The 27,945-nt window shown below is 37.0% G+C and overlaps 1 protein-coding gene across 2 annotated transcripts in view; it reads left to right on the top strand.

Moving 5' to 3' along the window:
* The first annotated feature begins 3,659 nt into the window (after positions 1–3,659).
* LOC145688057 (glutaryl-CoA dehydrogenase, mitochondrial-like) overlaps positions 3,660–27,945 on the top strand; it is a 58,885-nt gene continuing 34,599 nt past the window's right edge. Inside the window, exons 1-4 of one of the 2 annotated variants that reach the window (XM_081761761.1) lie at positions 3,939–4,254; positions 10,382–10,417; positions 14,820–14,954; positions 16,193–16,426. In XM_081761761.1, coding sequence (XP_081617887.1) covers positions 4,161–4,254; positions 10,382–10,417; positions 14,820–14,954; positions 16,193–16,426 — 499 coding nt within the window. In that variant the 5' untranslated portion in view covers positions 3,939–4,160. Of the gene's footprint in view, positions 3,785–3,938; positions 4,255–10,381; positions 10,418–14,819; positions 14,955–16,192; positions 16,427–27,945 lie in introns of those variants that run through there. The other variant, XM_081761762.1, reaches the window with a different exon arrangement.

Genomic DNA, 27,945 nt, shown 5'->3' on the forward strand with positions numbered 1-27,945 from the left:
ACAATATAGAGTGGGGCTTTTATATTAAAACTTACGCAACTTTATGTAACTTTTTCTTTTTTATGAGATTCTTTTTTTGGGAGGTGAGGAGAGAAATGCTTTCCTCTTATATATGTTTCTTGCCATTCATCTTGTTTGAACTGCTTAAGTAAGATCATTTTGTTACTTTTGATGTCATCCATCTCCGTCACGATAATATTAATGTCATTTTTAACAATTTGTTTTATTCCCTTATTTGCAGTTTGCCACACTGATATAAATATATACAAAATTGAGGTTTGGTCCAGCGCCTTTCGAATTCGGAACCGACCCAACCGCCGAGCTTTTTGGGTTGACTGCTATTGCAGGAAGAGGAGAATTGCAGGTGGTAATGCACTTTTGGAGTCGTGTATACATTCGAAAACGGGCATTTTTAGGTATCCAACATAAAAGTTCAGAGCACTTTTCTCCGATGTTCTAAAGTACGTCTCAATGTCCACAGAACACAAAATGTTTTCCATTCCATTATCTTTCATATGGTTTTGCTTTGAACTCATTATCTTTAAAATCTAAAAAAGTTACAGCGTTAACGGAATCCTCTGAAAAGTTCAAAATAGGCTCAGGTGCCTATACAAAATGGACACTACGACAAAACCTGTGAAGCTAAAAAAATAAACGAATACTCGTTTTCAACTCCCAGAATGTGGTACAAACTTAGGTAAAAAAAAAAAAAAAAAACATAATCAAAAACTAAATTTTGTCACCAACCATTGGTCGATTTCATTTGGATTGACCCACAGTCCAATACTCCATACATAGCACAAAGTGCAAATACGTCCTTTTTATTCATGAAATCGTACAAAAAAAAAAAAAAAAAAGCTTATTTGCAATCAAATTCTTAATCTCAGTTTTGGAACGTGGAAAGCTATAATCCATTTACAGAGTGTGTAGTGTATTCAAAATAGTGTTTCCTTCCAGAGTATTACGAATTGTAGCGTATTCGTTAACAAACGATATACGGTATGTATGAAAATTCTCTACTCCGGGAACTGCGTCTCCCTCAAGAAATTTCTGCGTCCGCCCCTCTCCTGATATTGCAGTACCACCACCACAATGGAGAGAGTACAAGTTCAGTTCTCAGTCGTATATGATTTTGCAATCCTTAAAGTATTAACATGGAAAGTGCGCTCTGTGTCGCTGTCAACTGCTGTCTGTGAACGTGGATGCAGTGTTGCTCATAAAATTAAGAGCATAGAAGGAAACCGTATGTTGACAAATATTTCTACGTTTGAATCTTTACTGATAATTATTTATAAACTACATGGCCTACCTTTTAATATATAGGATACTATTAATTACTGCTGCTTATACTTGGGCTTCTTATGGAGATGAGATGTCGAACACTCTTTACACACGAAAAGAAAGTAAGGCGGAGAAGTTAATTTTTTTTCTTCCTAAGGTAAGATACGTTATTTAAAAGTATATTTTAGACTTGTATACATACATTAACCCAATAATAGAATACTCATATTATTGTGCTTTTATGTATTTGTATTAAAAACTTAAATGCTACATATATATATATATATATGTGTGTGTGTGTGTGTGTGTGTGTGTTATTTTAATATTCTTTGTGATCAGGAGTGTACGCAGAAATTCATCAAGGGGTGGAGTTCAAGCTTCGAAAATAATTTCAAATGTTTGTATGTGTGATAAATGTTCCTTTTTACTTACTATCTTGCTTAACGGGTGTTAAAATCTCCGACTCCCTTGAGAACATAACTACTGCTAATAATACAATATAGGCTTATATGGTAGTATTTAAACTTATAGGCCAACAGATGACCGCATATCTGAGCCATAAAGTAGGACACTAAATAGCACTTTGTGAGGAAAAGGGAGCTTCATAAATAGATAGCCTAAAACATGTACTTTCCGATACAATAGTTCATGGAGGGCTATGGCCGGGCAGATAGTGCACTTCAATTGGGTAATGCTTGGTTAGCACATCGGTTTCCAGGCTTCCTCCTTTCGATGGATGAACTCAGGAAAATCTGTGCTCTCACCGGGATTTTAATTGAGATTATGCGCATCGAAACGTGTACGCAATACAGTAGACAACAACAATGACGACTGATTTGAAAGATTTATTATTATTATTTTATTATTATTAATAATAATAATAATAATAATAATAATAATAATAATAATAATAATAATACACGGATCTTTCATCTTGGATATTTGAATGGAATCTCGACTTCACATGTTAAGCAAAGTTATTAATGTGGATCGCTGAAATCCTTCCCCCCTACCCACTTACATACACACAGTCATGGGCGTCTCTGGCGGGGGGGACGAGGGGGTCGCGTCCCCCCCAATATTTTGAAATACGAAATATTCAATATTTTATTTTAATTTAATTTATTTAGATACTCACTAGCAGTTAGATCATTTCCTTTGATGTCCCCCCCAAATTTTACATGCCAGAGACGCCAATGCACACAGTAGTAAACGATTTCGCACCCTGGGTTAGCTATGCGATCCACAGGCTCTCTTTTTCCCAGCCCAGTATATCTGCAATAACTTTAATTAGAATTTAACGATTGTTGAATTTCAATTACAAAGAAAATTAATAAAATTTTTGCTTATAGGCCACAGTCACGCAGAGTGGCGCTTCAGAATGTTCAGTTAGTTTCGTATCAGCTCTGGATATAGGCCTATCCGAGATTTTGTTCTACCATTTCATTGCAGTATCCTTTAAAAGCAAACTCATGGTGTCTTAATAAATAACTTATTTTTATCTTTATTTGAATTAAGATAAACATAAATGCAACTAATGGCTTTCTTCGGTTCGGTTTTCTACATGAGTTAACTTCTTTTCATTGATTGGTTAATTAATATTTACGTCCTTTGTCAGTGGTGACGGTATGTAGCAGTGATTTTCAACCATCAGTCAGCGAAATCATATTTTCTTAGTGCCATTAGGAAACAAATGAAATGAAACTTTGAGGTTTACATCCCATGCTTCGCCGGGTAAGGCTAAAGGAGACCGTGGTAATGAGAAATGAATGAAAATGGTCAAAGAAAAAAGTGGGAGGGAACGGGATTAATGTAATTAGTGCTCTATATTGTAACGGATCCAGGGGCGTCATTTAGGGGGCCAATTGCTACCCCTGAGTTTGAGATTTATATAGATTTTATAAATAGAATAGTAGTAAAACAGTGAAGAACGGGAAATTTTACTTATATAAAGGGGTCTTGCCCCCCCCCAAGCAAAATCTGAAACGACGCTCCTGAACGGCTCCCAAAGGGGACGATCCATACGAGTGGGATCTGGGCCGTAGTGCATTTGATGCTCTTCCATTGGGAATCGAACCCAGGAGAGCTCATTCGTTGCTAAGCGGTTACCGTATGCGCCTTTGGCGTGGGAGCTTCGGATTCGATTCCCGGTGGGAGCTCATGAGGTTCAGATTCCACTATTAGTCAGTAGGTTCACGTCTCACATAGCCTTGCTGCGGAAAGGGACGCTAAACTCAACTTGCAACTCGAGCCCAGGACCTCGTGCACAAATGCCACACTTCGTAGCCGGTTTGATATGTTTTTTTGTTGTTAAGTAGTAAACCGATCACATCTCAGTTTCCTGTGTTTCCTCACTGGGGCTTTTGGTCTTTTATACCTAATTAGAGAGCGCTACAAACACATAGCCTACATCGAATACAGGTAGAAACGTCCAGGCTCTTCAGTAGGACTCGAACCCAGTGGTGATATCAGATTTTCACTGGAGGGATTTTCAATATAGAAGGTGAGATAAATAGATGTGCGATAACACTGTTAACCCACATGGAGCGTAAAAAGTAATATGGCTCTAGGGGAATTGACGTGGGCCATCCCCGAAATTACCACTGCCTGAACACTGAACTTAAGGATCAGTTTTGTGTTAGGCTAATCAGGGAGGGGATCATAATTTAGCTCATGAATTATGAAATGAAGATAAGTGATGCTTTCCATTTTGCCATAATAAATTTCTTTTGGATCTATCTCCGGTTGTTTCCTTATTCAGAAATGAGAATTCTTCCTATCTTCGGTGGGCGGGGCTCTGTGAATCTCCATGTGTTCAAAGTACATGGTGACTATGTAAGTTTCTTAGCAAGTATGTGAATATTCACATTCTATTCATCATGGCCGGTAGTTTACGTACGTTGAGTGTTTGCCTTTCACGTAATTTATCATCTTCGAGACAGCACGGAGGAAGAAATGTAATTTCAAAAGCATGTATCCTTTTAACATATACTATTACTATATATCGATAGGAGGTCACAAGATAATAACATTTGCATACGAAGTTTTTTTTTTTTTTTTCTCGATATACTTTAATGTGTCCTTAGTGGTAAAATAACGTTACACACCTTTCGCAATGCATTTTAAATATATGTTCAGTTAATTAGTTGTTGTCTACTTGCAATTTGTATTACAGATATGAAATGGTGTGTAGAGGTGCAAGGCTAATTCAGTTGGTGATTATTAACCGAAAAAGTGTGCTTATGATACTAACTATTCCATTAAGAAACTCAAATAAGATTGATGAGTCTTATGTACAGGTTTATTTTAGGGGTCCACCAGACATACCTTATTAATAATTACAGTTTTTTTTTTTTTTTTATAAGAGTTCATTGTACACAATTCATTCAAAAATAAACATTTTCGGAGAAGTTTACATGAAAAGTATTACAAACAAATTATTTGATTATTCTAAAATTGAAGAACCAAGCCTTACTATAAAACACCGTCACTCTTTACTCATTCACTAGTTCGAATTGCTATTATGATTGGATATGGGGTTAACTGCTGTATCGCTGGACCAGTTTTAGGAAATTTACCAGGTAAATTGGAGAATTTATTTAAGTTTGTAAGGAAGAATGAGTGAAAGTCAGGTAAGGGGAATAATAAAATTGCTAAGTGTTTTTGATGTTGTAAGCGGCACTGTATGTGGAGGCGGATGGACATTTTCGCGGAGAGGTACACTTGTTTTATTATACGGATCCATAGACTGTAAAATGCACAGAAAAATTTGGGCAAGTCTTTAATTTGCCCGTTTCATGTCGAGAACAGAACCCAACAAACCCCTGCTGGGCTTCTAACCCGTTCCTGCTACTACTACTACTACTACTTATATTACGGATCCGTATAGTAAAACTACACGCCTAATAAAGTGATCTAACGTAACGTAATGTAATCCAACCAAATATAACCGAATGCAGTACATTTTGGTACTTTTCGATTTTCAAATTGGTCCGGCGATACAGCAGTAATGCCTTGAAGATACTATGATCTTGATCAGTGGTGAGGTTAAAACTTACAATGCTTATTTGTTTAGTTTGGTATGCGATAATTAATTTGTTCCTTTCACGACATCTGTCACACATCTCAATAGTGCAAGTCTTCCTCAGACAGTATTCCAGCCAGTTTCTCTTCCTCTTTTTCATTACATTTAATGTTCTTAATCTCCCCTGTTTCTCCCACCACTTCATTTCATTTGATTTTCATACATAAGGCACGAAGAAAGACGAGCGTATGAATCGGACACCTCAATAAATAAGATACAAAGACATAGTTATTATATACTAAAAAACAATAACACTACGGTGTTATGTGAGACAAAATTACACTACATGATCTACAAGCTGCATTTGGCAGATAAGTATTTCATCTGCTGAATAAAAACAATTGTCCAATAGACACTTCTTTGCAACTAATTTAAATTCATTCATTGACTCGTATGTTACGAATGTCTTTAGGGGAAGAAATTAAAATATACAAAACGATAATCATGCCTTGTTCTGTATGGTTGCGAAACATGGTCGCTTACTCTGAGGGAAGAACATAGACTGAAAGTATTTAAGTACAAGATCCTGAGAAGAATATTCGGACCCAAGAGGAACGGGAATGGGGAATGGCGGAAACTTCATAACGAGGAACTACATAATTTATACGGTTTACCCAACATTGTTAGGGTCGTCAAGTCTAGGAGGCTTAGATGGGCAGGTCATGTAGCTAGAATGGAAGAAAGTAGAAACGTTTCCAAGTCTGGAAGACCAATCGGAAAACGACCATTAGGAAGACCTAGGCGCAGATGGGAGGACAATATTAAGATGGATCTCGCAGAGATTGGAATACAAAGTAGATACTGGATGCAGTTAGCTAAGGATAGAAGTCAGTGCAGAGCTTTTGTGAACGCGGTATTGAACCTCCGGGTTCCATAGGCCATAGAGTTAGTTAGTTAGTTAGACCCTACTTCAGTACATTTTCTAGATAATAATTAAACAGAGTTGGTAAGAGGCTATCTCTGTCGAACTCCCCTTCCAACTGTACTCTTCCGTGTTTTTTCTTTTCTTATGGTGCATCATGGTTCTTATGAATCTTTACACCTTTCAATCCAAGCTACTTTAGGATTCCCATTGACAATCTCCAGTCTATCGGTCAATAACCTTTTCTAGATTACTTGACAGTATATTCTTCCTTGTTACATACATAATATACTTTCTTTATAATATTTCGGGATTACTCATAATCAGGGTTGGCTGGTTTAAACCAAGGTTTAAACCAGCTGGTTTTTTCAAAAAAACCAACTGGTTTAAACCAAAAAACAAAAAAATGTTCGTAAAAGTGTAAGTGTTTGTAAAATCTTGATGAACACACATTTGTGGGTTATCACGTTTCACTCCCGTATATTATTCGTATTATATTCAGACCTAAATTCCCCATTCATTACTCAAAAAGATTATACTACAAAAGCAACTTCTTTTTACAAGTTTATTTTGTGATTTTTTGTAGTTGTTATTATTGTTATGTAATTGCAATCGAAGAAAAATTCTAAATATTGTTTCGTTTCAATGTTTACTATTGATAAAATACATCGAAAATGCCGTACTTTGTGTGTGTGTGTGGGGGGGGGGTCATACAGACCCCACGAGAGGCATTTAGTGAAATAAGTATCTTTGGTATCTATTTATGTATAAATGAGTTTGAGCCAAAGTGGACTCAAATAATTCGTATCTTTATTCACTTTTCTTATTGATATGCAGATTAAGTCGGTGTATTTCTTTAATTTGGACCAATAAAAGTCGTTGTTAACTAACTTGAACTAAATTAGTTCTTCTGTACTCCGTAGTACTTTGAAATTGTTCATATGTAATTCTGTGTAATGGTTTCACTTGTGCAACTGTTTATCTTTTTGTCCTTCTGAAATGACTCTTGACAGTTATATTAAGAAGCATGTAAAGATCAGTACAACGTTTTTTAATTATTATCAGGATTCCTTCGTGAGTGAGTTGGCAGACGTGTCGCATTTGTGGCCAATTAGTCCTGGTTCTGAGTTCAAATGGAGGACAATTTTTCTCGGATGTAGCTCGAGAAGCGGTTTTTATTCCGCTTTTAGCTTATGTGACCCCTTCCAGCATAACCCGGTTGTTGCATAATAACATCAAGGCGAAACAAACTTATTCCTGTCCATATATGATATAAATATATAGAGCAAATCATGTAAACCATAAAAACCTGGTTTAAACAAAACAAAAAAAAACGTTTTTTTTTTTGTTGTTTTTTTAAAATAAAAACCATGGTTTTTGCCAACCCTGCTCATAATACATGAATAGCACCTCACGTGCTCTTCTTCTCAAAATCTCGGTGGTTCCACCTCAACTCCCTTTTTTGTTTTTCCGTACAATCTTTTCAGTCTAGAGGAAAATTTTGCTGCATACGACATCAGACTGATGGATCTATAGTTGTCACCTCTTTCTGGTTTTCAATTTCTTAGTCAACGGTATCACTGTTGTCTTGAGTAGATCTTTTAGCTACTCTCCCTTTATATATTTAATTACAGAGCCAGACAAATTCTTTCTTGTCTTTCTTCTTACTCATATTCTTAATAAATTCGGTTGGTATATTATCTATTCCGGTTTAATTCCTCGTCTCAGATATAGCTTTTTCAAACACGCTCCAAAGTATACTAAACATTCATCATTCTTGCTAACTGTAGTGACTCTTAAACATCTATAACCCCACTACTTCATACATATCCTGAATACGTTCTTTCTATCTCCCAGAAACCTTTAATTTCGCTCGTTCTTTTCCCATTTTTATTGGATTCAGGTCAAAGATCCCACATGACAAAACCGATCATAGATGCAACTGGATACACGCCACTGGTCGTACAAACCAGTGACCATATAAGCCACTGGTCATAGGCTCCAACAGTCAGTGCAGAAACATCTGTAAGAGAAATCGATCATACAAGTCACATTACATTCACTTTGATACCTAACAGCTATATTATATAGGAAGTTCAAGGTTAGTCATTCGAGCCATTGGTCACTGAGGCCGACCAACATGCAGTATTGCCAGAGTGTAAATTCATTGTTTCTTTGCAGAAATGATCTAATATTTTAAAAAGGTTTAATCTATTAGTGACTCTCCACTAGAACTCTCACAATGCGGGCTGAGGTATAGAATGCAGATGCCCTCATAGGACTATTCACACATAAGACATAGGTCTACAGCAATCACATTCTAATGTCAGAAAAACTTACAGCGACTTCCCCCTTTGTGTCAAGGTTATGCTAGCATCACCAGTTATATCCTTACGCAAACAAATGTTCCTTTACGAGTATACACACCGTCGCTAACTCTTCTGCTTTTACAGATGCATTTTGTATGGGTCCTACTCCTTCGCCTTGCCCTAAATCAGAATAGATCCAAAGCTAGCTAGTAGTGATCACCTAGCAGAAGTCTGTTATTTTCTGCCCCGGGACAATATCAACTGGAGCTGCTAATATTAATTTAATTCCCCACTTTTATTAGTCTAATAATAAAACTTCCATTACAGAATACTTTCGAATGATTGAAAAGGCTGAGAAGCTACTATGGTATGCATGAAAAAATTATGGTACTTTTGCGCGTGTGTGACACCAGTGTCTGTTGGCGTCTATGGCCAATGGCGTCAGTAACCAGTAGCTTGTCTGACAAATTTTGAACTCTCTGCGTGGTAGGATGTAGGATTTAGATTTCTGGGCTTTCGGCATCTAAGGCCATTTAGCCCGTCACCTCGGTGAGCACATTATCCGGGAAAAGGGAAGGAAGAAAAGATTGGGAAAAGAAAAAGCGGTCTGGGACCTTTAAGCTAGGTACCACTCCGGCATTTGCCTGGTGTGAATGAGGAAAACCCAGGAAAAACCTCATTCAGGATGTCTGGCCTAAAACCTGCTTACACTTTTTCGACCGAGTGCCCCTACCGGAAATCGAACCCGGGACCGCTCGCACGGAAGGTGAGAGCGTTAGCTACTACGCTACGCGGAGCCACTCTCTGCGTGGTGTAGCTGCTATGGCATGTAGTGACTATGACTGGATATGCCTGTAATTTGTATATGATCGATTTTTCCCATAGATGTAGCTGCAGTGACTTAATTTCGTGTCCAGTGGCTTCTATGATCGATTTTATGGTGTAACGTCTATGACTCGTAACCTTTGTTTTCTTCTTCCATTACGTTGACCCCTTCTTTCGTCTGAGTTTGCATACGTTTCGCTTACTTGTATATCTCCTCATATTTCCCCTCTTTCGAAATTTTCTGTGTTCTCACATCTTCGTATGTAAAATTCCTCCTTTTTTCCTTCGTAATATGATATAAAACTTCCTCCACATCTTATAGACTTCTTCAATATTTTCCTGTTTTGAGACTTCCCTTCGCGTCATCTTCTGGAAGATCTCCTCTGTAACTCAGTTTCTTAGCCTTTTCTGTCTGCGGCTTAATGCGTGCGGCATAAAATATAATAAATTTAATTATTTACTACTCTGTAAAACGTTTATATTTTTAATAAGAGAAGGTCGATAACATATATTTGTTTTCTACTAAACATGTTCATGTGTTCACAAGAAGTCAAATACTATTTCAACATGTCGTTACGTATAACTTTTCTATACGTAAAGTAGAACGATTTGGTTTGCCAAATTATTTTTAAAAATAATAATAATATAATTGAATATAACCAATGATAGAAATTTAGAAATTATTTCTTCATTATTTCGCACTCCAATTGTAACAATAATTTTGTTGCATAATATTTTGCCACAGCAATAAAATAATGTGCATGTAATTCTTTATGTACAGTCGCCAGCAACAGTTTTTAGAATAAATTTACATGATTTGATCAGTCCAATAAAATAATGTGTAATCTAAATAAAATTGAAATTATTCAGTGTTTCACTTAGTTGTTAACATATAATCTTCATTTAGGTGTGATTTTTTTATGATGTAATACTCTTAAAAGCAAATAACTAATATAGAGTCTGAAATAAAGTTCAACTGTATTCGGAATAACTTGTTCATTGTCCTCAACTCATGATCAGATTTATCATCATCTTCGAAAACAGCTGACACTAAAGGTGAGTCACACGATATAGAATTTTTAAGTTTTACTTTCTTTAAATTTTATTTTTATATTAATTTAGGGAATAATACATGAATCCATTACTTAGTCAAGGGAAGTGGTATTAGTGCCTCATAGAAATTGGACGAAGCTTATGAATATATGCAAAGAAGATGCAAGTCCTATCCGTATTAGGAAGAGCTACGAAGCTAGCATGGCAGGGTTCTTTTTCTGTGATTCAAAAGTGTATATGGAAATATGGAAGCTAGGTGAAGGGAGGCGAAGAAGTAGAACGGTTATTTGACCAACTCCTAAGATACCATATGAAAATCCTATTAGGAGGTTTCAATGCAAGGTAGGACGAAAAGATACTTTCAAACCGATTATAGAGTGAAAGTCTGCATAAGGAAAGTAATGACAACGGTGTTAGACTCGTGAACTTTTCAACATTCAAAAACCTTATCGTGAAGAGTTCAAAATTCCCACATCGCGACATCCATAAATATACTTAGACCTCACCACATGGAAAAACACAATCAAATTGATTACGTTTTAGTAGATAGAAGAAGACAATCTAGCATAATTGATGTTCGGTCGTTTAGAGAAGCTGACTAACACTGATCACTACCTGGTAGAAGCGATAATAAGAGAGAGAGATTAACGTTGAATTTCGTTTTATTTTATTTTATTTTATTTTCATCCATAGCCATACATGAAGCTCGAAGAAAGACGAACGTATGAATCGGACATGTCAATAAATAAGATACAAAGAAATAGTTGTTACATTCTAAAAAACAATAACGAAACAGAATATGAGACATGCTATATGAGACAAACTTACACTATACAATCTAAAGCTACATTTAGCAGACAGGTATTCATCTACTGAATAAAAACAATTGTCCAATAGATACTTCTTTGTAACTGATTTAAATACATTCATTGATTTAATGTTACAAATATCTTTAGGGAGGTTGCTAAATAATGTTGGACCTAAGTATATGGGACCGTTTTGAAACAATGATGTATGGTGATTTTGAATGTGGAGATCCCTGTATCTAGTGTTATGACAATGAAAGTTTCCTTTATTGGCAAAAAAAATGTATTAAGATTCTGGCGCGTAAAAATTAATAACTAACACATAAAGACATGGCAGTGGTAATATTTGTAGTCTTATAAATAGTTCTTTCCATGGTTCGTTTACTCTCGCATTGGCTAATACTCTAACTTTTTTTTTTTTTAATACGGAAAATTAATTTACTTCTTGAATCATTTCCCCAGAAGATAATACCGTACATTAACAAATATTGAAAAAATACCAAAATAAATGCTTCTACAGCTATTTATATTTAAAATATTTTTAACAACTTTCAAGGCATAGAAAACCTTATTTAGTTTTTGTGCTAACGACGTTATGTGTGTATCCCAGGTAAGAGTATTACTTTTATGAAGACCTAAGAAATTTGTTGAAGTTACATACTTTAAGTCAGAATAAAGGAAATTTTCAAGATCTAAAAAAGGAGAGGTTTAATTTAAAGAAAGCCAAATGAGAGCGGAATACCAGATTGAAGTGTAATAAATTCTCAGTTTTAGAAGGTTCGGAATGCACTAATGTTGAGGAAACTTGAAGTTAGGGATAGCATTAAAATTTCAACAAAAGAAATATTGTAACATTTTCCATAAGTAGAAGCTTTGCTTGTATGTAATTAAACACAAACTATTTCCTGAGGAAAACAATATATTCATATTAAAAAACTACATAGTGTGTTGAAACTGTCCGTTTATAGTTTTTTAATGTGAATATATTGTTTTGCTCAGCAAATTGTTTGTGTTTAGGAAAAATTGGGGCACGCGGGAATACTAGGAACAAACCATAGTTCGACCAGGAATGGACTAAACTAGCAGAGAAGAGAAACCGAACAAAATTGCGTTGGCAACAAAATCCGAACGATGTAACTAACCAAAATGTTGACATCAGTCGGTTCCAAAACTTTTGAAACAAAGAAACGTTATTTTTTGAAAGTAAAATTAATGAACTTGAAGATAATAATAAAACAAAAACATTCGGGATATGTATAAGGGAATCAGCGATTTTAAGAAACGCTATGAACTTCGTGCATATATATTAAAGAAAGCCGACGGAACAATTCTCACTGGCACAGACATCATTTGAATAGATAGAAAGATTTCTTTGTCAATTTGCAACTAATGCATGCAACCAAAAACTAATGTTCGTGCAGAAACGGAAATTCACACAGCAGCGCAGCAAAACCAGAGCCTAACCGAACAGAAAGAGGAATTACTATAAAGAAATTTAAGGAACATGAATCTCCGGGTGTAGACGAAATTTCAGCTGATATAATTTTAGCTGGAGGGGAGAAATTGTGGAACAAGATACAAAAGCTCATTCTCCTTATCTGGAACAAGGAGGAATTGCCACAAGAAATGAAATGAAATATTTGAATTTTACGTCCAGCGGTTATGCCGGCTAGGCTAAAGGAGACGGTGATGATAAGAAATAAATGAAATGGTGAAATGAAGAAAGTGGGAGGAAGACAGGAGAACCCCGAGGAAACCCACTCACACGTATTTGTTCACTACAAAGTTTATTTGGCGTGAGCTGGGATTGAACGAGGGACCTCATGCACCAGAGGTGAATGCTCTATCACTGAGCCACCGCGGCCCATGAATTTCCACAATAGTGGAAACCATCATTGTTCCAATTCACAAGGAAGACGACAAAATTGATGGTAATAATTATCGAAGTGTCTCTCTTCTGTCAACATCTTATAAAATCGTCTGAACATTCTGTTAGCAAGATAGACCCTATATGCAGGTGAATTATTGGAGATTATTAATGCAGATTTAGGCGAAATCGATCTAATATCGACCAGATATTGATACTTACCATTCAACAAATACACGGAAAGAAATTAGAATACACGTACAATACCCCGGTTATTTACTGATTAGAAAGGCCTACAACTCGGTTAGGAGGAAAACATTATATAACATTCTTACAGAATTTTGATACCGAAAAAGCCAGTTAGGTTAATTAAGATGTGTTTAAATGAATCCGAAAGTAAAGTTTGAGTGGGAAAATACTTGTTCACGAATTTTCACGTCGAGAATGACCTGAAACAGGAAGAAGCGTTGTCGCCATTATTATTCAACTTTGTTCTGGAATGCGCTATAAGAAAAATCAGAGGTTAGGTGATAGAGCAGCCATGGCTGACACTCGCCCGCTTCAATAAAGCCATTTTCATTCATTCATTCAAGATAGCAACTAGAGTCTAGAGCCGAATGGTATTTACCAGGTTATGGCGTATGCTGATTATGTAAATATGATAGGGAAATATAGGAGAGCAATAGATAGAAATCCAGATGTTTTATTAAAAACTTGCAGTTACATGGGCTTAGAAGTAAATGCAGAGAAAACTAAATGCATGGAAATTCGCAGGGGTTGTAATATGGCAAATTATGTATGCGTTAAAATATTAAATAATACTGTCTACAAAGTGGATACTTTCAGATATCTAGGATCAATGTTAACAGACAAAAACCATATTCACGAAGAAATTAAATGTTGATTAAAAGCAGGGAATTCGTGTTGTTATTCAAGTCAAAATCTTTTGTCTTTGCGAATTATGTCAAGGAATATATAAAACGATAATCATGCCTGTTCTGCTGTATGGTTGTGAAACATGATCGCTCACTGTGAGAAAAGAAAGCAGACTGAAAGTATTTGAGAACAAGATCCTGAAACGAACATTCGGACCCAAAAGGAACGGAAATGGGGAATGGGGGAAATTTCATAATGACAAACTGCATAATTTATACGGTTTACCAAACATTGTTAGAGTCATCTAGTGTAGGAGGCTCAGATGGGCAGGTCATGTAGCTAGAATGAAAGAAAGTAGGAGTGCAATATGTTAAATTCGACTGGAATAATCCAAAGTAAGTTGTTTTTAAAGTAGAATTTTTTAACATCTTTTTAATTACTTTAATTACGAAATAATCCTGATTTATCTTTTTACTAAGCTTAGTTATATGCACATCCCAGGAGATATTTTTATCTAACGAAATTCCTAAGAACTTGTTTGACTTCACGTAGTCTATTTTGTTCTTTTCAATTAAAATATTCACAGACTGGACATGTTTGTTGCGCAGGAGCTGTTTGGTGCGCAGTTGATTGCTTGTGTCTTTTCAACGCTTATAATATATTAGCGATGTTATGTCATAATCTTTTTTCATAATTGCTGCGAAATTGTGTACGGTTCCTGTATTTTGGCTTCCATGTAAACAAGACTATAACAAACAGGATTGTTCACTGGGAGATAATATTGAAGTATGTAGCTATTCAATCCAATACTGGTTTGCGTTTCAAACAATGAACATTTCGAACTAATTTTTTGTAGCATCTTTCTCATGGGAGGATCCATTTGACTTAGAATCGCAGCTAAAGGAGGAAGAAGTCCTTATACGAAATTCCGTCCGAGACTATTGTCAAAAGCAATTGATGCCTAGAATTCTTCTTGCTAATAGGAATGAAGGTAAGTATAAAAAATATAGGCTAGAGTAATTAGATATGTTGTAGTGTTCTGTTATGTTGTAAATCGATTATTGTGGTGTTCTGTACACATCCCTATTCTTCTTAGTTAGCTGTAACATAACTTATATTCTATATGCTATGATTTCTCTGATGAGGCTTTTGCAGCGGGCATTTGAATCTCTAGTTTATATTCGATAAAATATAATACATTACATTTCGTTTTTAATTAATGGCATTTTACCTTGTACGTCTTTAAGATAAACCATCCTAAGAATTGAGATATCGGCGCAAATCTCCATAAGGATACAGAGTTTTTATAAACAGTGATACAATCTCTGCAAATACCCAATCTCCAGGATGTTTTGTTGAGAAGATTTTGATGGCGTTAATGACATTCAAAGCGAAGAATAATTACTTTCCTGACTATTTACGTGTTCTTCGTAACTTCGGAATCAAACTAACAATGTAATATGTGCAACAGTTAGTGTTTTTATTTTGCTCAAGGTATATGGCTTTTATTGTATTTATCTTTTTTTTCTTTTTTTGCTACATTCTGCTTTGTTACATAAATTAATTTTTCTTTTTTTCTTTTTTTAGCGTGATAAGTTTTTGAAAAAAAAAAAAAAGGTAGCGTAATTACAAGACCAAAACCGTTAGTTTTATCTTTGATATATGATGTTTGTGTATTATTGTCGTCCTTCGTTTGATTTCTTATATACATATATATATATATATATATATATGAAGCGATTTACAAAGGTCACCCGATCCTGACCAAACTTGGCATGGAAGAAGTTCTTGAGTTATTTGAGTTATTTAGTGTATATGTGAAATACTTTCCTGTGTACACTTTTTTTTTTTTTTTTTTTTTTTTTTTTTTTTTTTTTTTTTTTTTTCAAAGTTGTAAGCCATTAAAGCTTGATTTGGACCAAGTCAGATTTTGGAAAAACAAAAAAGGGAAGAAAGAGATAGCAATGCCTATGTAGAATAAGAATTAAGGGAGAGTACATAAAATAAACTTGTTAAATATGTTTTGAGCTTAAATGTTAAATGCAGTGTTTACTAATAATAAATTTTTGATAAAAGCAATGAAGAATGACATCTTTCTGCAATCGTTGAACACTTTGAGTTGTTTATGAAAATTGTGATTTTAAAGCTGAAATTGTTCATGCAATTGGTGTATGAAAACATGCTTCCTCAAGCTGTATATTTAACTTGGTAAGGTATTGTTCATTTCAGTTCATGATAAAGATCTCTTACCTGAAATGGGAAAGCTTGGAGTTCTTGGTGCAACAATCAAAGGCTATGGCTGTCCAGGAATTTCTTCTACTGCATATGGATTGGTCGCACGAGAGTTGGAAAGAGTGGATAGCAGCTATCGTTCGTCGTTTAGTGTTCAGTCATCGCTGGTCATGTACCCAATCTACGCATTTGGATCAGAAGAACAGAAACAAAAATATCTTCCTCGTTTGGGTAATGTCAGAGTTTAGAAGTAACCCATCTGAATTTTATAGATTTGAGCAACATTGTTCGCATAGAATCTTAGGCATTGGATAAGATTAAGAGAAATTATGAGAAAAGAGAACTTTCTGTCATAATTTCAATCTTTCTGGCGTGGGAGACCCGGCTTCAATTCCCAGCGCGAGTTCATGTGATTCGGATTCCACGTTAATCTGTAGGTTCACGTCTCATATAGCCTCGCTGCTGAACGGGACGATAAATTCAAAATCAACTCAATTTCAATCTTCCTAACTTACTGGAAAGAACATTGAAATTGGATTAAATAGTATTCAGCCTTTGGAGATCAAAACTGAGGATACATTTATTGTAATTTGAAAATAACATTATAATACCACATATTTACCGTTTTCTTCGATGACATGCCATTTTTCCAGCGTCAACATAATTCCGTAGATATAGAAGTTCCATCGTTTCTGGGTGAAAAATTGTGACATGTTGTTTCCCCAGGCCTCGTTTGTAACTAACAACCCATTCACGGAGTTCTGCAGAGACCGAAACAAATAATAGTCTGACGGTACCAGGTCCAGGCTATACAAGGGGGGCATTAAAATTTCCAATTTCTAACTGCTGTTTCAAGATGTATGCGGTCTGACATTGTCAGCATGGCATGCGATACCCTTTCTGTTGAGCAGTCCCGTCCGTTTCTTTTAAATTGCTAGGTGCAGTCGCGCTAATTATGTATAGTACAGGTCCAAGTCTATCGTTCTACCCTGCAAAAGCAGCTCGTGATGAATGATACCCTTCCAGTCCTACCAAACGCACAGCATAACCTTCCTGGACGTCAGTGTGGGCTTTGCAACAGACTGTGGAGCTTCTCATTTCCTCGACCATGATCTTTTTTCGCACATTGTTTTTGCAGGGTATTTATTTGTCATCATTCGTGATTAACTGCTTCAGAAATGGCTCGAGTTCGTTACGTCCCAATAGAGATTCGCAGATAGAAATTCAATCGAGTAAATATTTTTGAGTCAGATCAGTAGCACTCAAGCGTCGGTTTTCCTTATGTAGCCAGGTCTTTTAAAATGGCTTAACACTGTTTGATGATGGATGTTTAGGTCATTGGTGGTGTCATGTCTGCTTATATGCTGGTCTTGCTCGAATCATCGATTGTTGCTTGATTGATCGCCCATTGTGAGTAACGTCTTGGACATCGAAATTTTGAAAATAAAAGCAACTGAACCATCGTTTGGCTGTTTCGTTAAATAACGTATCTTGCCCCTAAACAGCACAAATTTCTTCACAGGCCTTCGCAGCATTTGCGCTTCCATTGAAATGAAATTGTAAAATGTAGCATAGTTTTGCAGTAAGTTCACTCATCTTCACGACGTAATGTCTTACGCATCATTATAGGTATTCCAACACTTTTTTTCAAATCTACTAGCTTCAGCTGCCTGCCGTCAAGTGACGTTAGGCCTGACGCGCTGCAACTCATATACCCTGAGCTCTAGAACTTCGTTCTTCTGTTGATGACCATTGTGTGGCATTCCAGCGGAGTATACTGTCAGCAGCACCTGACTAGATTCCTATCTATGTGAATTCTCGACATAAACGAACAGTTCCCTAGTGGTCTGGGAGATTCGCGACTGTATACTGGCCCGACGCCGAGCTCTCCGTACTTTTTATCATGCTCCAACAGATGATAATTTGGCTCAGTTTCGCTTTCTTTGTGCTCATGTTTCGCGCATCTGAATAAACAAGCTAAACGTCATAGCTGGCGCACTTGTTTCATCTCTTACTGTTAGAAGTTCCATGTCTGCCGCCTGGTCGCAACTTCGTCATCTCCAGGGAAATGTTTCTTCTGTTGCAGTTCCTGCCCTTGTCGTGGTCACTGATCTTCACAGGATTGTCGCTGATTTCGGATTTCATTTTGCCCCTGTCTCAAGTTCTATTCACTAATCAGTGGAGTTCCTCACTCAGAAACAAAGTATCAAAAGTACATACACCACTTCAGTTCCGCTCTTGGAATACTGAACCTTACAATTTGTCTTTGACCACTGCTGAACTTTATACTGTTTTGCGTTCTACGAAGAACACGGCGCCTGAGCCTGGTGGCATCTATTATGTCATGCTTCAGCATCTTCCTGCAGATGGCAAACAACATCTTCTTGAACTGTTTAATCATATTCGAAGCCGCCGCTTTCACTGCTGCCTGGCGTGAAGCATATATTATTCCTATTTTGAAGCCTGTCATGTCTAGCAGAAGCCTGTCACGCCTGATTGCCCTGACTAGCTGCCTCTGTAAACTTGTAGAAGGTGAGCATACTCGCTTAGTCTGGTTTCTGGGCTTATTTCCAATCTCCGATGTGGGTTTCGACTCTTTCCTTCAACAACTAATCTGGTTCATCTTGAAAGTGCTATCCAGGATGCCTCTCGCCATCAAGGTCATCAGATAGCTATCTTCTTTGATCAAGAAAAGGCCTGTCACACCGCTTGGCGTTATAGCATTTTGTGCCAACTGCATTTCTGGGGCTTAAATGGAAACTTGACTCTTTTCCTCCAGAACTTTCTCCAAAAACCGATATTTCCGAGTTAGGCTTGGATCTACTATTTCTGCTCACTTTCTAGAGGAGAATGGAGTTCCACAGGACAGTGTGTTGAGTGTCACTTTGCTGTGGCGGCGTCGCAGCTTTTCACTGGTGTTCATGGACTATTTTATGTGGATAATTTTATGATCTACTGTCGCTCTGGTGATCTTCGTACTATTACTGGACAGTTGCACTTGACGCTGTACCGCCTTCACCGATGGTCTTCCAGTACTGGTTTCACCTTTTCTTTCACCAAAACACATTGTGTTCATGTTTGTCAGCTCCGTCACTGTGTCTATGATCCTGAGCTGTTCTTTGGCAGTTCTCGACTGCCCTATGTGGACTTCGTTCGTTTTCTGGGTCTGTAGTTTGACAGAAGTCTTGCCTGGGGTACTCATATTCGCTACCTGAAGTACCGCTGTCTCCGATCCATGAACTTATTACGTCTAATTTCTCATCTTACATGGGCTGATGATCGGGTGGTGATGCTGCGACTGTACTGTAGCCTCGTTAGCTCGAAACTGGATTATGGTTTTATTGTATGTGGTTCTGCTCAACCTTTCATCTTACATCACCTGGATACTGTTCCTCATCTTGAATTTCGTTTGGCCCTTGGAGCATTCCGGACTAACCCTAGTCCTATTCTTTATGTTGAGGTTCATGAACCTTCTCCACTGCAGTGTCGAGATCGCCTGCTCCTGCGTTATTATATTCATGTCTGTGCTTACCTGACCATCCTTCGGCCTTCATCCTTGAAGCTGGTGCTTGCTATGACCGCTATAAAGCACGATCTACTGCTACTCGGCTTTTCTACAGTCGTGCTATGGAACTTTTGGCTTCTCTTGAAGTAGGGCGTCCCTGCACTTCCCAATTGGGCTTCCTGCTCATTCCTCCGTGGGCTATTCTTACACCAGTCATCAGTTTTCATCTAGCGCAATTTAATAATTCTGTAACCAGCAGTCAAGAATTTCGTCAGGAGTTATTCTCTTTTCTAGATCAGTACCGAAACTGCACCGTCTTCTACACTGATGTTTCGGGGCATGCAGACTCTTTTGGTTGTACTTTCATTGCGGATGATTGTAGTGCTACTTTCTAAGTCCATCCTTTCTCTACGGCATTCACTGCTGAATTAGTTGCTATCTTGCAGACTGCAGAATATTCGTCGACGACATCCTCGTTATGTTCTCCTACCCTAATTCCAGTAGCTTTTTATATAACCCTACTGATGTGTCGACTGTGCACTCACTCGTTCAAATCAGATCCTCCTTTCTCACTACAGCTTACGTGTGGCAGGGTGTGAAGTATATTTTTGTTGGGTGTCAAGTTATGTTGGTATCCCGAGCAGTGATTCTGTTGACCATGCTGCCAAGGCGGTTGCTCTTACAAAACCTACTTCCCAGTCATCATTCCCCAGCTCTGATCTTCGTCCTGTAATTGACCGTCTTCTTCAGCGCTGGCAGACAGACGGGGATCATCATCTGTATACCAAACTGCATATTGTCAAGCCTTAGTTTGGCGTTTGGGCCACGAGTTTCCGTACTTTACGGCTCGAAGAAAGATGATTATTGTGTGTTTCAGATGTAAAGCATCACGGGCAGTAGCCAATGGCGTGCGATATTCCGCACGGTGTTGCCGGATTGCGGACTTCCCTTTCCCTTCTCGCTCTTCCTCCAGTTGAGATTATGACACATACATTGGCAACATTATTCACAATGGAAATATACTATTCCAGCAAACTCAAGAATTTTGACTGTGCATCCTAGAAGTATATATAGCAACTAAATTATTTACCTGTTAACTTTTCCAGTGAAAATGCTAAACACTCGTCTTCAACACTACTTTCACTATTGTGTATGTCAGTTAATATTTCGTTATTGTTTGAATCTGAGTCTTGTACATTTATTATTATCGGTTCCAAAAATTGTAAACACGAAAAATAATTCTTCGAACTTGACTTTGTAGCACTTTTTTTTAAAAGAGAACTCCACACTTGTACTCGGTTTGCTTAAATACATTGTCAACTATAATTTTGGAGAACAAACGAACCACCACGAAAGAAAGCAACCCAGACACTTACGAATTATGTTTATGCTAGAAGAGAAGTTACGTTCCTTCATAACTAGCCCCTTTGTTTCCTTATCAGTTTTCATAACAACACTCTTGGACGTGGTGTAGGTGTCACAAAAGCAATCCGTCTGATTCCTAAGCAACTCGATATGCTCGAGTTTGTTTTGGGTCACGATAATTTATGACACCATTTAGACGCCTGATGCTTTTGAATCCCTTCTAGAGGAGGAAGGAGGGAATAAAAGTTGCACATAATAAGGTAGTGAAACGTGAAAGAAAAAAAGAAACAGAAAACATACTGCGTTTCTTCTGTCGAATAAGGAAGAATCTATCTTGAAGTTAATTTCAGAACAATATTGCGAACTTCCATACTTTGTTCTTACGATGTTAGGCGTATATAAATCAGATTGCAAAGGGATGTAGCCACGGGGAAATGGTAGCCCTGTCTGTCTTAACTATTTCCAGCTCCAAAATGAGGTTCGTCTGCTATATGTTTAATAAAATTATTTAATAGTTAATGCAAATGAGGGACGTTTATGATAAAATATGAAAATTAAAAAAAAAATCAAACATCGATACAGTTTCTGTACCTAATTAAAAGAACTAAAATTAATCATATACTTTATATTATCATTTCTCTAACCGGGCGCACTATAAACTCACTACTATATTATTGCATAATATCTGAGTTGATAGTTTTTCGAGTTTTTTCCTTTACTATTTTAACCCACATAAACAAAGTCAGATAAACAGACTGGTATAAACAGCATTTGTTTTCTTATGAATAGCTTATTAGTTCATCTCTTACAATCCGGTTTTCAACTTCAGTACTGTCAAGATCCGTCTTTTGATAAAGTATCATCGTGAAAATATAATATGTGTATAGTATGTATGTAGGTATGTATGGTGAGTAAAAATGTTTTCATATTCTGAAAGAGTTCATTTGTTCTTCTTTTAATATGTGAAAAGCTTGCCTCTCCCTGAAAGCAATGTTCCCCTAGAACAACTGCTGGCTACACCCCTGATTATTCTGTAGTAAAAGTTGTGAGTTCTATTCTCAAATCGAAACAAAAATCCACTGGAAATTAGACGCGGGACTCAACGCACGTTTTACTAATTGTTTTATATTGAAACCTTTAAAAGTGTGTATCATAACAACCAGTTGACATAAAAGACGTAGTTTTCACATATATGTTTGTAATTATTTTTTTTTACTTCCTAAAGTGATCAGTTAATGTGCTAATACAATATTTCTAATAAGCGCCTCTGGTATTGTTAAGATTCGCAGTAGCGCGAGAAGTCAGCGTACAGAACTGCTAGTCGCGACTTGTCAACCCGCTCAAAGCCAATTGGACGCCGCGTGAAGCTTACTCAAGGTTATGCTGCTTGTCATTTGAAACATACACTTGCGTATCGGGCGTAGTCACCTCACTCATGGCTATCTGATGTGTAGCCAGAATCTACCTTCCTGCACCCTTTGTGGTGAATTCCTCAGCATTTGCCATCTTCTGGTGGACCGTCTGCGTCTTGCTCCTGAGCGAGCTCGCCTTGAACTACCTACAAATCTGCATACTTTGTTTGGTGGTAATGCTCAGATGATTCTCATTCCTCCAACATGCCCAAGTCTTGACTGTTCTGTGAGAGCTTTTCCCCATTTTAATTTATTTCTCATTTTATCCATCTCCTATCTGTGTTACCACGTTGGTTTTATTTTTGTCACAGCATTTACTTTCTTTCTACCTTCTTTTCTATCCTGCCTTTCTTGTTTTAATGTGTCGCAGGAGGATGCAAAAGACCTCGGTCTCAACGTATCCAGCCACACCCTTTCAAGCAATCAACCATATACTTCTGAGATTTGGGACATTAGCACCATCTTGTCCACAGTAAGCTCAGTATCTTATTTAAATTCCATTTCGAGATTTTTATTCTTTTCTATTTGAATTTGTAAATTGATTAGTTAAGTAGGACTATTAGTGAAGAAGTAATATAAGTTGGCAACCGAACCGTGTACACTTGTCGGGAAAAAGAACATTTACTGCGCTGCTTATTTATTTATAGCGAATCTAAATGCCACTACCGATTCCTAGAATTTCGTAATAAAACAATTGAGGAGTTTGATGTAATAAGGGCGTAAGTGAGTTTACGCCCTTTTTGCATCAAACGCATTTGTGGCTTTTGCCATGCTTGTTTAGCCTCCTGGTAACATTTCAATTCAATATCGGAATAAAATACTGCATATTACATTGTTTTATGTAAGGAAAAAAAACACTACTTAAATTTCCAACGTCGTTTTTCTCCAACTGCATATTTCTGACACGCCCTTATTGCATCAAACTCCTCAATTTAGTCTGGAGGAAAAACCCTACTTTTGGACCAAACCAAAAATTTCAGTATGTCTAATGTTTTTCAGTGGTTTTTAGCTCATTTGAGGGTGCTGAATCTGAATCTGCCGGGTGTACAAATGTACACCTTGAGCGTTTCGAGTAATTCAAGATGGCGGTCAATATGGCGGCTGTAAAAGTGACAGGAATATTTTTGTATATTTTATCAAGATGGGTATCAAATTATGTTTTTTGGGTTGCAGATTCCAATAATAAAGTCAAAAATGTTATGAAATTGATACAAATCAAGATATTCAATATGGCGTCCAATATGGCGGCTGCAAAAGAAGTTTATGTTGTCATTTCTGAAACCTATTTTTGAAAAAAATGTTTACTGACATGAGTAATAATAAATCGTAAAATCTTAATTTTGTGCTCACACATGGCAGTATTTTCATAGAATTTAGGAAAAATATCTCAGAAACAGAATAAGAGATACTTCCAAGTGAAATACTAGAACGATTTATGAAAGGCGATCATTTTCTGCGTCACAAACCAGGTATCTGGAATGCTATATGGTCAGACATGTTCATTGAGAATACATTTATGCGTCATGGCCATGGACCAGGAGGAATAATCGGACTTACACTAAATCCATCAGCAGTGAAGCGATGGGCTTTCAGCCTTCACACTTGCAGTCGTTTAGTAAATGACATTTATGTCATGAGAGATGCTGGACGAGATATGGAAATAACTAAGCATAAGACAGGAATGCCATCTCGAGTAAAAGGAGATGCTGCAGACCGAATTAAGTTAAAGGAAAAGTTGTCTCATTGTATAGATCCTTTGAAGACCGATGATCACCCAAAAACCATTGTGAATATTTTGACAGGAAAAATTTGTTTCCAGAAAGTGAATGTTGATAATGCTGTTGAGATAGGTGAGAAGGCGTTGTGTTCTTACGAAGAAAAACTACCAACTGGTTTTCACGATCCAATCTAAACAATGGTTCATAATGTTTCCTGCGATGACGTCAAAAGAACAGCTAGTATAGGTGTCATTGACACAGAACTCTTGTACACGCGTGCAATGTGTCTCACATCTACAAGAGATATTGATGCTAAAGGAGTGATTCCATATGAGCTTGCCGCTGTCCCCACATCTTTGTTTGATGAATATGGGACTTCCAGGTTCTGCAAAATTAAGTCAAAACTGAAACAAATATTACAGATAGAGAAGTCTATGAGATCGTACAAGCACGAAGGTGCTATCATACTTGATGGTTGTGCTGTTTTGTGGGTGATCAACTGGCCATCTAACGGAACTGTTCTTGACTTCATAAAATTGTATCGGTCATATGTGCTTGAAAAATTGAACAAATGCAACGTGTACCTGATATTTGACAAATACAAGGAGTACAGCACCAAAGGAGGAATAAGAAGCATCAGAACAGGATCAATGTGTAGCAGGTATCATAAATTGTCTTTCAACACGTCCTTGCCCTCCCAAGAAGTTGTGCTGAATGTTACGAAGAATAAGGTACAACTAGTACAGCTGATCTGCAAGTATCTAATGACAGAAGGGTTGCCATCAGATTCCACCAAAAATCTATTTATCACTGGACCAGAAGATGTTACAACAGAAATAACTGCTGATTGTATCAAGGAACGTCCAGATATGAAAAACACTCACGAAGAGGCTGATGTCATTTATCACACAAGTAGTGATGGTAGCCAATCAGCTGGACAGAAATTGTACAATAAATGTACTTAGTGATGACACGGATATTCTTCTACTAATGCACCACTACCACACACATAAACTTACTTGTAACATTTTTATGGAGGCAACTCAAAGTCATAGAGGAGTTATTGACATTGGATTGTCTGTGTCCAAACACCGTGATATTGTTTCAAACTAACTAGCACTTCATTCTCTTTTTGGCTGCGATACAGTTCCTACTCTTTATGGCATTGGAAAGCAGAAGGCAATGAAAGTACTACAAAGTGGGAAGGAGCTTCAAAAGCTTGGATATAAGACATCACTACTTACAGATGTGATTCAGGAGGCAACTGAGTTTATATGGTAGTAGGATACCTGGCCCCACAATGTCTGATGTCAAAAGAGATGTCTGGCTGAAGAAATTGTCAAAGAAGTCTGCCGTACATATCCCGAAATTGAAGAGCTTGCCACCAACTACGGAGGCATTCTCTGAAAATGTAAAAAGAGCTCATGAGCTCATTTCCAGGCTTGTATTTGGAAACAAGCAGATAAACCAGACCCACCAGACATGGATGCGACACATTTTGGGTGGTATCGTGATGAGTTGAACAAAACATTGGAACCAGTTACTGTACCACCAAGAACTGTGATGTCACCGAAAGACATCTTAAAGATGGTGAATTGCGGCTGTTCTTCTGAAAACATGTGTAAAGGACGTTGTGGCTGTGCGGAAAATCATAATAGCTGCACTGACTTCTGCAATTGTCAGCCTCTAAACGATGCCAGAATATCTTCACACGTCAAAATACTAGGAATCTAGAAGACGAAAACATGGATACTTCTTCTGACGAAGACTGACAAGTGACTGATCTGTGATATTTATTATTTTGTTGCGGAGTAACATAGAAACATCGGTATTTTGTATTGTAAATGTACATATTTCGCATTAATGTGGCCAGCAACATAATTCTTGATTAAGAAAACGTCCAGGAAAAAAATATAAGAAAATCTTCAAACCTAAGCTTGTGTTGTTTGTTTTCTTTTGCACACAGAAAGGAATGGTTTTGTAAATAAATATAGAAAAGCCCAAAATGTGGAAAAAATGTTCTGGAGCGCAAACAAGGTGAGTTGCGGTGACGGAGAAAGCATCAACACCCAATCCAAAATTTCAGTGTAACAGATATTGTTCTAAGTATGTACCTAGCTCGAGGGTCGCGAATCTGAATATTCCATATTGAATATATTGATTTCTATCAATTTCATAAGATTTTTGAACTAACTATTGAAATCTGCAACCCAAAAAACATATAATTCGATACCCATGTCGATACAATACTCCAAAAATATTCTTGTCAATTTTACGGCCGCCATATTGGCTGCCACATTGAATACCTCGATTTGTATCAATTTCATAACATTTTTGACATTATTATTGGAATCTGCAACCCAAACAACATATAATTTGATACCCATCTTGATAAAATATACAAAAATATTCCTATTAATTTTACAGTCGCCATCTTGAATTACTCGAAACGCTCAAGGTGTACATTTGTACACTCGGCAGATTCAGATTCAGCACCCTCAAATTAGGTAAAAGCCACCGAGAAACATTAGACATACTGAAATTTTTAGTTTCGATGGATTTCCTCCAGACTAATTGCAGTGATTAATGATATGAGAATACAATTGGAACTGTAGGGAGAAATGTTGTTCGGTACTATCTCTAATATATATATATATTCTATCCTAACTATATATAAAACTAAATGAACTGACATAAATTAAAGGGATACTTCTGGTTGACGTGGAAAGTTGAAATTTGGCGCGATTGTAGCTTTCCGGGACTAAACTACAGAAAAATTGTCAAAAGTGAATGTTTTTAATTTTTATTTAAATGGGCGTTTTCTTGGGATACAAAATCTTATCTTTTAGATAGTTGAAATACGAAAAGAAACTTGAAATTCAGTAGAATTGTGGGTTTAAGAGGTGCGAGGTCGTAGGCCGAGCAAAGGTGGACATGTGGGGGCGAAGCCTCCAGCTGGGCAAATTCTGGAAATATGAAGAGCAAATGCACTAAATTCACTGTTAATGCAAAGGCTGATACATAAGAAATATGAGGCTGTAGGCCGAGCAATCGGAGGTATATATATATATGTGTGTGTATGTGTGTCACAATGTGACTTAATAACTCTTGAACCACTCGATCGATCTTGATCAAATTTTCAACATAGATGAGGTTTGGGCCTGGGAAGATTTTTGTCATTTTACTTTGACGTACAATTTAAGGGAGGAGGAGGGGTATGTATACATATATATACAGGGTGGCCCAAAAGTAGGTATACAGTCCCACACTGATTGAATCATGGCATTTTATATCATTTACTTATTTTTATGCATAAAGGTTAACTTAGTTTCTTCATTATTTGTTCTTAATTTATTTTCACTTATACCTTAAGCTCGGAAAAAATTGAAGCAAATAAATTCATTAACTTAATCAATTAAAACGTTATATTTGAACGATGCAGATCTGTATACCTACTTTTGGGCCACTCTGTATATATATGTTCTGTGTGACCGTAAACACGCATTAGTGAATTAGCAGCTACCTACGAGAACGTTAACCCGTGCCGACTTCACAACAAAGTCATGAAATAACTTTTCCACATTATAATATAATTTACAATGTCGAACCGTGATAACGGAGAAACCAAAAAAGACAGAGAAACGAAACTTTGCACGAAGCAATTAGAGAAAGGAGGACACCTGCCCGTGTATTGACGAATATCACTGGATCAACATTGTTGCCAACCCAAGAGAACGTTACGTTTTTGTA

Source organism: Thermobia domestica, chromosome 6, assembly GCF_964235325.1.
Source record: "Thermobia domestica chromosome 6, izTheDome1.hap1.1, whole genome shotgun sequence".
Classification (NCBI taxonomy): domain Eukaryota; kingdom Metazoa; phylum Arthropoda; class Insecta; order Zygentoma; family Lepismatidae; genus Thermobia; species Thermobia domestica.